Raw genomic sequence first — 14,600 nt, 5'->3', positions numbered from 1 at the left:
ATCTTTTTTAAAAATGAAAGTCAAGGGGAAGATAAAAACAAACAGAAACGAAAACTAAACCAAACACTGCCCCCAACAAAGTGTAAAAAAACACAAAAAACAAAAAACAAAATAAACCCCTAAAACAAGCACCGGTTTGCATTTATAACCCCAGCACTTAGGAGGCTGAGGCAGAAAGTTCCAGGTTGGTCAGGACTACAGAGAGAGCGCCTGCCTCAAAAGACTAAAAAACCAAATCACACCAAACACCTAAACAACCAGGCATGGTGTATGCTTAGGGGGCAGCCTTAGATACACAGGGAAGGAGATCTACACTTGGACAGACTGAAAGACCAAGGGTAGAATGCTCAGGTACATCCTCTGCCCACTCCTCCTCACTGACAAACCCAAATGGGCAGATGGAGGCTGAGCTACAGGTATGGTAAAGGAAACCAAAACAGAAGGCTTTCTCCCCTACCCACCTGTTCATGGCCAGAAGATATGCTGGCAGGCAGGAACCATGGTGTGTGTCCTCCCGGCAATATAAATAAATAAAGGCAAAAAAGTTTATATTTTGACCTTTACAAAAATACTTGCATCCGGGTGTGGCAGTACACACCTTTAATCCCAGTACTGGGGAGGCAGAGGCAGGTGGATTGATGTGAGTTTGAGACCAGCCTGGTCTACAAAGCAAGTCTAAGTCAGCCAAGGCTACACAGAGGAAAAACCCTGTCTCGAAAAAACAAAACAAAACAAAAACTGCATTATTTTAAACTATGTCTGTTTCTCTGTGTTTAGGTATAAGTATGTGCATCTGAGTACAAATGCCCATGGAGGAGAGCAGAAGGCATCAGATGTCCTGGAGATGGAGCTACAAGTGGCCGTGAGCCAGCTGATATGGAGCACAGACAACAAACTTGGGTCCTCTCCAGAAGCAGGACTTGCCTTTTAAAAATTTTTTTTCTTTTAAACTCTTTTTAAACCTTTATTTTATGTGCATTGGTGTTTTTCCCACATGTATGTCTATGTGAGAGGGTCAGATCTTGAAGTTACAAACAGTTGTGAGCTGCCAGGTGAGTTCTGGGATTTGAACTCAAGTCCTCTGCCAGCTGAGCCATCTCTCCAGGCCCCACAGTACTTGCTTTTAACCACAGGGTATCTTTCCTGTTCCTACTTTGGCCTTTCCATATGGAAGGATGAAGAATAGAAAGCAGAACAAAGAAAATCACAGCTAAAATCAACCTCAATTCATCACCACCACACCCGATAATATGCCAGGTCTCAGATAACATCCTGTTCTTAGCTTGTCCTCAAGTAGAGTGGGTGTATCAAAGGCCCTTCTGCAAAATCAGAGAGCTCAAACAGGCCTCCTTTCAACCTGTATCCAGGTGAATTAACAGTGAGTTACACAAACAAAAACAAAGCAACAACAACAAAACCCGAAACCTCTGAAGGAATGTGAGGGAAAAAAGAGCTGATTCTGTTAACACACTCTTCCAAGGACCTGCCAGTTAAGAGAGACCTCAAAAAATTTCTGCAGAGTACAGGATGGCCAAAGGAAACTGAGATAAACACACCGGGGGATAAAAATATCCTTAATGTTGCCTCCACCCAGGACACCGAGGCCAGTAGGGTTGCAGTGAGACCATGCCCCAAAAAGCATCCCTGTCGTCATTCTACTAAAGAAATACATGCCAAGATTTGAAGCATACATTTTCCAACTAGGCAAAATTTTTCAGAATAAGTACTTTTCATGTGACCAACAGGTTGCTAACATGCTATGCACAAAGACTCTAGTGTCTGGTACCGAGACAGAAAGATAAAGCTTAAGAAGAACAAAACTAGATTTAAGTGTACATTTCCTCTTCTCCACCCTCTTAAAACAGGGCAGTTGGCCAGGCAGTGATGGTTCACACCTTTAATCCCAGTACTTTGGAGGCAGAGGCAGGTGGATCTCTGTGAGTTCGAGGCCAGCCTGGTCTACAAATCCTAGGAAAGCCAAGGCTACACAGAGAAAGCCTATCTTGAAAAAACAAAACAAACCAGGGCAGCTGATCTCACCAGCAGTTTCCCCCTTTAGACAATCGGGCTTTACAAAATCTTGCTGGTATCAACTAAGTGAGCCCTGTGAGTCACATTGCTGGTGATCACCTCTTATGGTTCTCTATAGCATACCAGGAGGCGGTTAACTTGCCATTCAGATGATAAATAAAGCCGATGTGGCCATGGGCAAGCTGGAACTTGAGCCTTACATTCAGCTGTGGACTCCCCTTATGTATGAGGATGAATCAGAATTAACAGGGCTTGAAAACCTATCAGAAGGAAACCAAGGAAAGCTGTGGGCTTAAAACAACTTAACAGGGAGCACTAACTACCAGCGGCTTGATCCTTTCCACCCCCACCCTGGGAATAAAACAGGTGCTCCATCCACATGTGCTAATTTAACTACTCTACACAAAGACTGCACTGTAGGTGGCTAGTCCTCTCATAAAAAATGACAAGAATGAGGAAAGTGAAGATTAAAGGAAATCACATGAAGATCAAAGAGCTGCTTTGACTGTGAAGCATCTGAACTGAGATTCCAAAATGATTCTGAGTTACATGGGTAGGGTGAACTCCCTGGAGCAGAGATGTGAGACTGTTATGAATTGAAAACATGGATAAACAAAGTAAGGAGCTCAGGAGAGGCAGATGGAGTTCTCTGAGTTCAAGGATAAACTGAATTATGCAGTTGAGTTCCTAGCCAAGTCAGAACCACATAGAGGGAAAACATTTAAAACTGAAGTGTGTGGATAGCAGAAACCTACAATAGAAAGCAACAACCAAAAGAGAAACAATTTCCTGGGCTAAAGAAAGGCTGGCTTCCTTGGAGCAACACAGATAAGCAGCACACAGAAACAAAAACCAGAGCGGCGCCAAACTTCTTCTGTAAAAAAGCAAATGCAAAAAAACCTATGGAACAATGTTCTAAAACTATACGTTGCAGGTGGGTATCTAGAGAGGTGGCTAAACTTATGTGAGGCCCTAAATCCTATTCTTAGCACTGGGGAAGGAGCTGGTAAGGCAAATTACTACTACACATGTAGAAATAGTAAGACAGGCAGACATACACCTCTGAGTCCACGAAAAATTTCTCTTCCTCCTTTTTGGGAAATTTCCAGCTAAACAAATTCATGTGACTCATAAAATAAATGTTGCCTATAAATTAATACAGCTAATAAAACATTTTAAGGGACTCTAAGAATTTAAGCAATGTAATGAAAACACGTAACTATAATAACCAACTATGTAAACCTGAGAAAAGGGCAACAGGCATATAGAAGACAGGTCTCACTCATCTGTGTATTGGAAAACTACCAAAATCCATGAACTCTCTTCCTGAATGTTATACACACGACAAGATTAATTTATAACTTCAGGGGACCAAGGATTCCGTGAAATCCAATCACGACTCCATGTTAAGAATCCACCAGATGCTGGACATGGTAGTGTACACCTTTAATCCCAACACTCTGGAAGCAGAGGCAGGTGGATCGCTGTGAGTTCAAGGCTAACCTGGTCTATACAGAGAGTCCAGGACAGCCAAGGCTAAACAGAGAAACCCTGTCTCAAAAACAAACAAACAAACAAACAAAAATAACCTGGCCAGGCATGGTGGCCCATGTCTTTAATCTCAGCACTCGGGAGGCAGAGGCAGGTGGATCACTGTGAGTTGGAGGTCAGCCAGGTCTACAAAGCAAGTCCAGGACAGCCAAGGCTGTTTTTAAAAACCCAAAAACCAAAAACAAAACAGAACAACCCAAACAACCCAAAAAAGCAAAGAGACCGAGGACTGCAGATCAGTGGTAGAGCTCAAGGCGGCGGCTTGATTGGGGCTCTGTAAGGTAACACAAAGCCAAAAGCAAAGAGAATGGGTATGACCTGCCACACACAAAGAAATGAGGTTGGTGGGACTGCTGCAAAGCCAGACTCTGGTTCTTCCTATTCTACCAGGACAGGAAGAGTCACAGCCGTGCACTACTGCCATCGTGGGGACGTCTGCCATGTCGCCTTTTCCTGGACTGTAAGCTGATAAACCTGTCTAAAGAAAGAAGAAATAAAAGAGGTAATGGCTGTATGGCTCTCCCTGCCTTGGGCACTTTACCAACTGAACCACCTGAGACTCCTTCCTTCTACACTTTAAATGAAAGAATTTTATAGCATGTAAACTATATACAATAAGGCTGTTTTAAAAAAGAGAAGAGAAAAATTATAGTTGCTGAATAGCACTTATACAACCTAAGGTAGGTGGGTGTTGTGATAAATACCTGTAATCTCAGCAGTCAGGAAGAAGCTGGTCAATGCAGCTTCAAGGAAGGCTAGCCTGGCCTGCTGAGTTCCAGCCAGTCCTTAGTTAAAATTCAAAAACAAAACTTTTCCACAAGAAAAAAAGACAAGATACTAATTAATTTCTATTAACCAAATGCATAAGTTAGTAGGAGAGGAAGACACTGAGCATGGCTGCCTCAGCATCCAGTGTCTATCTTCATTACATTCCAAATGCTCTCACTGTGCTTGGTTTCTCTGGAACCAGTTTTACTATTATTTTATCATCTCCAGAGAACAAGTAAGTAGCCAGTCATAAATGAAGGGCGGCAGGGGATGACATGACCAGAGAGATGGCTCAGAGGTTAAGAGCACTGTTTGCTCTTCCCAAGGTCCTGAGTTCAATTCCCAGCAGCCACATGGTGGCTCACAGGCATCTATAATGAGATCTGGTGCCCTCTTCTGGCCTGCACTTGTACATGCAGACACACACTGTATACATAATAAATCTTAAGGGGAAAAAAAAGGAGGAGGACTTGCTGGTCTGAGCACTGTAAACAAACTCTGAGCTTGCCCTTTAGTTTTCAGCTCTATACACAGCCTCAGTGACTTCACAATAGTCTAGCTTCCTTTGTACAGTACCAATGCCAGTTCTGAGCTTTTGGGGGCCTAGGGGTACAGAGCAGGTTATTTCTTGGCTTTACCTACCACATACTTAACTCACAAGTCTTATTCTTCTAAGAACTTGTTCTTTAAACTCATTTACTTGCTGTTTGGCCCCCAAAATTATCATTATTTTTGTTTTATTTTTCTAGACGGTGTTTCTCTGTGTAGCCTTGGCTGTCCTGGACTCTCTTTGTAGACCAGGCTGGCCTTGAACTCACAGCGATCCACCTGCCTCTGCCTCCCGAGTGCTGGGATTAAAGGCATGCGCCACCATGCCCTGCTCAAATATCATCTCTTTTCCAAATCTACTCAGTCTTTTGTGGATTTATACCTTTTTTAAAAAAGTCTACCTTGTGCGTTAAAAAAAGAAAGAATAGGCTCCTTGAACTCACGGAAATCTGCTTGCTTCTGCACCATGCCTGGCCTAATTTTGACTTTGTAAATTGCTTTCAGTTGGTATTCTTTCTTGTGGTTGATATCCACCCCCCACCAGGTTTTCCCTGTGTAGCCTTGGCAGTCCTGGAGTCATTTTGTAGATCAGGCTGGCCTCGAACTCAGAGATCTGCCTGCCTCTACCTCCTGAGCGCTGGGATTACAGGTGTGCACTACTGCACCTGGCTGGTACTGTATCTTAATCTCCCAAATGATACAACCAAAGAAAACAGAAGCGCAGTTAGAAAAGAAAACAATACTGAGAGCAGAAATGATCTAAGTGGCCGAGTAGAAGGGCGGAGGTACAGTTTAGCTTGCCCTTCCTGACCAGCAGGCCTGTGGTGTGTGCATACACATGTGCTACACAGCGTGACATCAGAGGACAGCCTGCAGGAACTGGTTCTCTCCTTCCACGATGAGGGTTCCAGGTTATAGGTATTTGAGTCAAGTCATCACATAAGGCTTTCCAGCAAGTGTCTTTAAGCACTGACCCAGCTTGCTGGCTCTACTGTTTATTTTTAAGCTAACACATAAGAACACAGAAATTGTACACATCGATGCAGTACTATGTAATGTTTATTACATGGATCCTAACTGTGTGATGTTTAAGTCAGGTTAAACATAGCTATCTCCTCACTTTTGTTTATCACTAAACTTCCAAAATCCTTGCTTCTAGTCTTTTTGAAATTTATAGCACATTACTGTTATCCACTGTGCTCTGCCTACTACTCTTCTAAGTCAAAAAGGAACCAACAGGCAGAAGGTAAAAGTGGGGTACAAATGTTGCAGGAACACAGGAGCCTCATAGCAAAGACTAGCGGATGGAAATAGAGCATGGCTCCAGGGAAGAGGCTGAGACTGTGGAGGCCAGTGAGCCCAAGTAAAGGCAGAGTGAAGGTGGCGAGATAATGAGGCCGCGGCTTCTGCACGCTCACAGGGTAGGTGTAAGATATGCGCTGCAGGGGTGTGGAGCAGGGAGGGCACACTCTCACTGTAATGACCGACATGGGATTTAAACAGGATAAAGAGTGAAATGATGAGGGAGAATGGGCGACATTAAAAGGAGTTTTAGGCACTAAGCACTGAAACGTGCTTTGCCACTTCATTAAACACCAGCTCTAAGCTAATTACCTTTATGGAACACTTCATGGGTAAAAAGGTAAGCATGACATCCCCATGGAAAAGATAGATATGCTAAAACCCTTGCCATGGCCAAGGAGTATTCTGTACACCAATCAACCTGTTGGGTCACATGTTCTTCCAGAAACACAGAAAACTAGAATAAGCTAAGTCACACTTTACACAAAATGTTAATATGACGTTTTTGGTTTGGTTTGGTTTTGAGACAGGGTTGCTCTGTGTAGCCTTGGCTGTCCTCGACTCACTATGTAGACCAGGCTGGCCTAAAACTCACAGCAATCCTCCTGCCTCCACGTGCGCCACCACGCTTATAATGATGTTTTAAACAGCTGAAGTATTACTTTACAGCAGTATGAGAGAAAATAAGGAAACATTGTTCCTGTAGAAGAATTACACTCAGGTGAAACTACGTACTTACTGCTGTTATTATTGCAGCACTGAGCTACATACAGCTGTGTTGTGGCCCTGAGCCAATAAGGTTTATTTACTGTCACTTCTATCCTCTATTCCTTTCTTCTGCTGTACATTGCTTTCAGTATTATACAGACAGTCACGGCTCATCTTATCCATTTGCAAGAAAAATAGCACCTGTGTTAAGACTTCGTATTTCTGTAGCTTGTGTAGCAGCAACAACAAAAATGCTCTGAAGCCTTAGATCAGGCAACCTCACTAAATAGGGCAAACAAAAGAAATCTGGGCTTTAAATTTCATGAGAAGTAGTTCGAAGTAGTAATTTTGTGAGTTATTAGAGTTAGATTTTTTCCATCATGCAAGTTGCCCCAGGCATCATGGTGGTGCATACCTTTAATGTCAGCTCCCAGGAGGCAGCCTGGTCTATTTAGTGAGTACAGGACAGCCAGACTACATAGGAAGACCTGATCCTTAAAAAAAAAAAAAAAAAAAAAAGCCAAAGAAGTTCCTCACAGGAACTTCCAATGCTCTCCTGCTCGCTCCACTGGGACACTGGCTTATGACTATGTGGCCAGCGAACATGGAGGACAGGACTCAGCAGTTGATGAAAGACTCTGTTAACTTTACCACTTTATCTGACAGATTCCTTGAGGTTTAAGGGCAACTCATTTAAAGCTACTGACTTGCCGTTCTTTTTCTATCTTTTCCTCTGCAGTGAGGACCTGACTGATTTCCCAGAGACAGCTAAATGGTACACAATTTTTTCATTTATATGATTTTCCCTTGTCATTTATTAAATGCATTAATCTATATGTGAAGTGTAAACAAACTGGAACTATTCCATAAATTATTTGTGCCTATCTCTTATTTTAAAATTTTTTTCAATATTCTGACCTGAATCTTCTAAGTGAAAACTTAAGTTAAAGTAAAAGTTTGCCTCCCGGCCGGGAGTGGTAATACACACCTTTAACCTCAGCACTTGGGAGGCAGAGGCAGGTGGGTTGCTGTGAGTTAGAGGCCATTACAAAGTGAGTCCAGGACAGCCAAGGCTACACAGAGAAACCCTGCCTCAAAAAAAAAAAAAAAAAAAAAAAACCAGAAAGTTTACCTTCTAGTGTCTATTTTGTCATAAAACTTCCTCTTTTACATACCCACTCATGGAAATTCCCCAATACTCCCATTTAGGAGATCATGTTTTAAGTTAATTTTAAAAACTTTTTATGTGTATGGATGCTCTGCCTGGATGTGTGTGTGTGTGTGTGTGTGTGTGTGTGTGTGTATTATGTGTATCACACACATGCAGTCCTCTGCAAGCCAGAAGAGGGAGGCAGAGCCCCAGAGACTGCAGTTACAAATGGTTGTGAACTGCCATGTGAATGCCCAGGTCCTCTGGGAAAACAGCCAGTGCTCCTCACCACCGAACGCTCTCTCCTCCCCAGATGTTTTAATTTCTAAGAATTAAGACAGGACTACAAACTGGAGGAGCTGTTGAAACCCCCCATGATCCTGATTATCCTCAAACATACTTTAAAAGGCAGCTGCCAGTGCCATTTCAGATTGCCCTGTAAGACTTCCCTGCATTTACCTAGGCTGTTAAGATCAAAGGTCATCAAGCATAGCTGGGCTTCACCTTCTGGAAGGGAGTTAATTTATGAAAATCTCTAGCAAAATACAACATAAACCAACCATTACCAGTACATTCCATCAGGCTTTCACTTTCTTACTATTGTGGGCCAGTACAAAATACAACTTATTATCCACACTGGAACATTAAAAGAAAAATGCTTTCAATAATGACACTAAAACAAGCATAAATGATGACCTACTACTCGGCAAAGTCACAGGTATGGTCATCCTAATTCTACTATACCATACCAAATACCAACTAGACAAAATTTCAAAAGAACTATATAGTTTCAAATATATTAGGTTATATGTCAAAGCCATGTAAATGATCAAAATTATAATGTGAGCCATAAAAGCCAAGTGAATCCTTTACTAAGGTTAAAGATCTAAACATTTGTTACCACACACAAAACCAGCTTTAGGTGCATTATAGACCTAAATGCGAAAAAGCAAAATAAAAATGCATTTTAAAAAGACAAAGTGTTTCCACAGCATTGGATTAAGGAAAAGCAAATTAACATGGATAAATAAAGAGAAAAGAAACAACACTCACTAGCCCTGAAAGAACGCCTAATAAATATGACTAAATTAAAATGAAGAACTATCTACAATAAGAAACCACTGCCCAGGAAGATACTTGTAATATATACATCCACGAAAAGATTTATAATTAGAACTCAAAACTCCAGAAAATGATGTGGGAAAATAAGTGACACATTTCAAAGGCACTTAAGGCGAGATGAAGGTAAGGAGGCTTAGCTCTGGAGAGACCTTCAAAACTAATTAGCAGCCAGAGAAAGAGACTAAAACCACATTCAAGGGGCTGAAGATGGCCATAACCGCCTGTAACTCCAGCCCCGGGGGCTCCACCCCTCTGGCCTCCATGGGCACCTGCACTAAGGAGCACAAACCTTCCTCCACATAGTAACAAAAATAAATAAAAACCACACTGAACTACTCACCCACCAGATTGGCAAATATGTGGCAACCAGTGCTGGTACTGCTGTTCGTGAGACATATGCAACAACTACAATTCTTACTAAATAAACTCTAGAAAGTACCTACTAGAGAAAACTACTTTGCATTACTTAGTAAAGACACACGCTCCCTATGCTCCTGCAACTCAAATTCTAAGTATGTAAAATGATTTCAACACATCAGTGAAGTCAAACACTAATTTTCTTAAAAGCACTATTCTGAATAGCCCCAAACTGTAAACACGCTGTTAACTGTCAAACAGCCAAGCTTATGGGAGGTTAAAAGCAAAACATACAAAAACAAACAAAAATCAAAACATCCCCCCACAAATCCCCCCACTCTATCTACATTAAGTTCAAACCACTGTGCTCATAACAGCCGAACCATTTCCCCAGCTCTTTAGTAACTTAGAAAGTTATCTGGGGGCTGGAGAAGTGGCTCAGGGGTTAAGAGCAAGAGCTGTTCTTCCAGTGCCTACCTCCAGTCCCAGGGGATCTGATGCCCACTTCTGTCTCCATCAGCACCAGGCATGCCTGTGATGCACAGACATACATGCAAACAAAACACATACAATTCATAAAAGGTTCAAAGAATTAAATTTGTGTGCATGTGGAAGCCAGAGGCTAGTCTGCTGGAGTTGGCACTCACTTCCACCATACAGGTCCTGGGACTGAACTCATGCTGGCAGGCCTGGTGGCAGGCACCTTAGAGGCTTCACTGTCTTCCTAGCCACCAACTTCTCATTTTGAAAATTGAAGTGTTAGGTCCCGGACATTAAGGTAAAATCATATATCCAGTATAGGGATTAAATAACAATGTTATAGATATACATTAAATGATCAGAATTTATTACAAACTAGTAAGATGCCCAGCATTTTGTTCTAATAAAGTATTTTGTTTAAGAGACAAATTTTGGTGCACACCTTTAATCCCAGCTCTCGGGAGGCAGAGGCAGGTGGATTGATGTGAGTTCAAGGCCAGCCTGGTCTACACATTGAGTCCAGGACAGCCAAGCCTACACAGAGAGACCCTGTCTTAAAAAAAAAAAAAAAAGACACATTTAAAAAAGAACTTTGGGTTATAATTTTTAAAGGTTAAAGTATAAAAGGTTAGGTTTGCAATTAAGAAATACTAATACATTCAAAATTTTTAAAAATGGGCTGTGATGGCTCAAGTCTGTAATCCTGAAGATGGAAGCAGCAGGACTGGACTTTTAAGACCAGAGTAGGGTACACACGGTGAGAACCCCACCTCAGAAACCCAAATGGCTGGGCATGGGGGCTTATACCTGTAGTACCAGTACTTGGAGGGCAGGGGCAAAAGGATCATTGATAATTTCATACCACGGACGGCCTGAGTTACAGCCTGAGAGACTGCCTCAAGCAAACCAAAGATCAACTGACCAACCCAGAAGAAATAGGAAGAAACCATGGTTCACAGCTGCCTGGTAACTCCAGCTGGGAGGGGAGCAGGGCTCTGACACCTATGGCTTCTGCCAGCACACGTATTCACATGCACTTATCACCTCACAGACCACACAAATATATATAAATAAAAATATTTGTAAAAAGTTAGTAAGCTTGGCTTATGCCTTATAATCCCAACACCTATGTGGTGGCTAGACCTAGGTGGTCTAGGTCTCCTAGAGGATTAGGAGTTCAAAGCGGAAGTTGACAGATCCACACTTCAAAGTTATCCTTGACTACATACACAGTTTGAAGCCAGCCCAAGCTACATAGACTATGAAAATACGTAAAAATAATCCCCAAACCTCTACAAGACCACTTTAATGAGAAATACTGTTTTCAACCAGTGTGAAGAGCACTTGGTGAGAGCACCAAGAACTTTAGAGAGCTCCCCTCCCCCCCTTAATAAAGTCATTAAAGCCAGGTGTGGTGACTCACGGCTTTAATCCCAGTACTGGGAAACACAGGCAGGTGTATCTCTGTGAGTTCAAGGCCAGCCTGGTCTACAAAGTGAGTCCAGGACAGCCAGGGCTGTTATACAGACACCATGTCTCAAAAAACCAAACAATAAATAAGAAAAAACAAAGACATTAAAACTAACACTATGAAGTAAAATCTCCATTGGTAAGAAACTGATAAAAAGCAAGCAAAACTCTTTTGTTTTTGAGTCAGGGTCTCACTCTGTAGTTTTGCTGGTCTGGAACTCTCCTAAATAGACTAGCCTGGCCTGTGCCACCATGCCCACCATCTATATTTAATCACTAAGGAGAATCACACATCCTTAATAAGTATAGGGAATATATCTAAAAAGACAAAAGCAGGTTCTTTAACAGGTAATGCATTACAATACTCCTCCATAAGGCAAAGAGAGAGTTATGGGGTATTCCTTGCCCCCCCCCTTTTTTTTTCTTTTTGAAGGTTTTACGCATACTGGGCAGATCCTGAATGCCAGATCTCCAGTGTTCATCTCCCTAGTGGAATTACAGGCATGCACCACCCACACCCAGTTTTTCTCTTTGGGACAGGACCTAGGGTTTTATGCACGATAAATAAGCATGCTATCAATTGATATAACTGTATTTAGCTGCTTTTTAAAGATAACCTAGCTTAAGTGAAGTTCCCTAGTTCAAGAAGCCTTTGGAAATCTGGGACTAGCGGGGAGCGCTACAGCACTAGGCTTCATACTGGTCTTTAAAAAGTAGACTCCTTAGCCGGGCGTGGAGTCGAGAGACAGAGGCTGGTGGATCGAGGCCAGCCTGGTCTACAAAGAGAGTCCAGGACAGCCAAGGCCACACAGAGAAACTCTGTCTCGAAAGACCAAAAGTAGACTCCTTAACTTTTTGAGTTTTTGACTCAAGGATTTTTTTTTTTAATGTAAATTGCCGACAGTTACATAAGCACCAGCACAATGCAACTGCGGAAAACATCCTACTCTTTCATAGTGCACCTTTTTTTAAGCTTTGTTTTTGTGGGACTGGGGAGGGAACCCAGGTCTCCCACTTGCTAAGCAAGAGCTCTTCCAAGCAGGCCACACCCTAATCCCTATCAGATAAGTGTTCAATAATCTAAAGATACTTTCTTACCCAGGTCAATTCGTCCCCAAACCGAGACATTAAAACTTGTTTGGTACCGACTCTTTCATTAAGCTAACGATTTGACGCACTTTGAGATTTAGAATCTTCCTATCCCTGGGTCTCTTTTGCTAGCGTAGGCAGTTCTTAACAATTCCACCAGGTGTCAAAAAACTGTCAGAACAGTTTAAAACAAAAACAAAAACCTGTTGTAAGACATTATCTAAGATCAGAAGCTCAAGTTTCTTTTTTTTTCCTGCTTTCCTGGCAGAGCAAAGGTCCAGCACGTGTGAACGGAAACAAAACCTAGACACGGACTGTATGGACGCTCAGGACTGTGGGGTAGGTAGGGGTACTCCCCTTCAACCCAACTCCCTCTCGTCGTGGAACACAAGGACAGCGGAGTCGGTCAGCGCCCGGTAATACTCGATCTCAATTGTGCCCAAGAATCCTGGATCATCAAATCTGAACTTTCCTTTCTACCAGGGTTCCAGAGAAAGAGGCCCGGGGGGGAGGGGGGAGCGAGCACGCATATTAAACGCGCACCCTTTAGAACTGCACAAAAACTCCGGCTTTAACGGGTTAACAAATCGCAGAGGAGACCCAACGGGAATGCGCTCGGCCCGAGACGGGACGGGACGGACGCCCTTTCCGGGATCATCACAAGTCTGCGGCGCAAAATCCAAAGTTTACTTTAGGAGTTTTCACACTCGAGGAAAGCGTCGCGATCAAGCGAGGTGAAGAACGCCGAGAAAATGGGTGCCGAGGAGTCGACACATCCGCCTTCAACTCAAGGTAGGCGGAAAAATTCTCCCGACTCCCTCCGGCTTTGTTCGGCGGGTTCAGAAGACAGAACGGCCGAATCTCGCTCGGTCTTGGAAGACACACGAGCCCTTGGGTGTGTGTTCTCTCCCCGGCTGCTTCCCGGGACTTCAGAACCGCCCCGCCCAGGGCGCCGCGCACTCGTCCCCGGAGTTGCCCGGATGGAAGGCGCGGGGCTTCGGGGAAGGAAGAAGATCCGGGGAGCCCGGAGGAAGGAGGCCGCGGCCCGGGCCTCGTCGCTCGGGAGCGGCTTCCTCTACGCCTGAGAAGCGGAGAGAGAGAGAGAGGAGAGCGCGGAGGCCGCGGGGCGCCCGGCTCCGCGCCCCCCAAACCCCGAGGCCCGCCCCGCCGTACCTTTGGCGAGGGCTACCGTGGAGTTCTCGGTGTCGATGGTGTAGAGGATGCCCTCGTAGCGGATCTCCGCCTTGGAGATGAGGCTGATCTTGCTGCCGATGTAAGGGGTGCCCCCGCTCATGGCGCCGCCGCCGTCGCCCCGCCGCTCTCGCACTCAGGCAGATCCCGCGACGCGCTCGCCGCTCCCACACGTCCGCCCGCTCGCTCCGTCGGCGCCTCACAGCAGCCGCCTCAGAACCAACATGGCGGCTGCGCCGACTCCGCTACCCTTTTTTTTTTCCCCCCCTCCCGCCCCGACAACCCTTCCCCGCCCGCAACCAAGCCTCCCGCCCTCAAACCGCGGCGCGGCGGCGGCGGCGGCGGCGGCGGCAGCGGCAGCGGCGGCGGCGGCGCGCGCGGGGCATGCTGGGAGGGCGAGGCCGCGCGCTCTCTCGCGAGACTCGGCGAGCGGAGGACGGTCGGCAGTCCCGTACGGGAGGCTTCTAAGGTGTCGTGTGCTCCGGCGGCGTCTCGGAGAGACGGGAGTTTTTCACGGCACCTAGACGCCGTATGGAGACTGGACGAGCTGCCGGCACGCTTGGCGATGCTGACAGGCGGGCTGTACTTTTATCACGAGCCCAGTGTCTTTGTAAGCGATCGCCTCCTAGCTCCTAGTTGCTGGTTTCCGCGGGTCACGGGGCTCTCTCACCTTCATATGCCAGAGCAGACATCTTCGCCCGAGGAGTTTCACACCCCAAGGGCTGCTGCTCCAGGAGGCGCTGGGTCTCTGTCCCCAAAACTCTTTTCCTTCCTGTGACTCCAACCTTTTTCAATCAGCTTGATCTGGGCTCCTCCTAGCTTTCAAGATGCT

The 14,600-nt window shown here is 44.7% G+C and overlaps 1 protein-coding gene across 5 annotated transcripts in view; it reads right to left on the bottom strand.

Annotated features, from left to right (window-relative positions):
* Lsm14a (LSM14A mRNA processing body assembly factor) overlaps window positions 1-14,001 on the bottom strand; it is a 46,097-nt gene extending 32,096 nt beyond the window's left edge. For 2 of the 5 annotated variants that reach the window (XM_051162201.1, XM_051162203.1), the window contains exon 1: window positions 13,751-13,994. In XM_051162201.1, coding sequence (XP_051018158.1) covers window positions 13,751-13,871 — 121 coding nt within the window. In that variant the 5' untranslated portion in view covers window positions 13,872-13,994. Of the gene's footprint in view, window positions 1-13,750 lie in introns of all 5 variants that reach the window. The other 3 variants (XM_051162204.1, XM_051162205.1, XM_051162202.1) reach the window with 3 other exon arrangements.
* Window positions 14,002-14,600: the final 599 nt, after the last annotated feature.

The sequence above is a fragment of the Acomys russatus genome, chromosome 19, assembly GCF_903995435.1.
Source record: "Acomys russatus chromosome 19, mAcoRus1.1, whole genome shotgun sequence".
Classification (NCBI taxonomy): Eukaryota; Metazoa; Chordata; class Mammalia; order Rodentia; family Muridae; genus Acomys; species Acomys russatus.
This window is presented reverse-complemented; position numbering and strand designations above follow the sequence as displayed.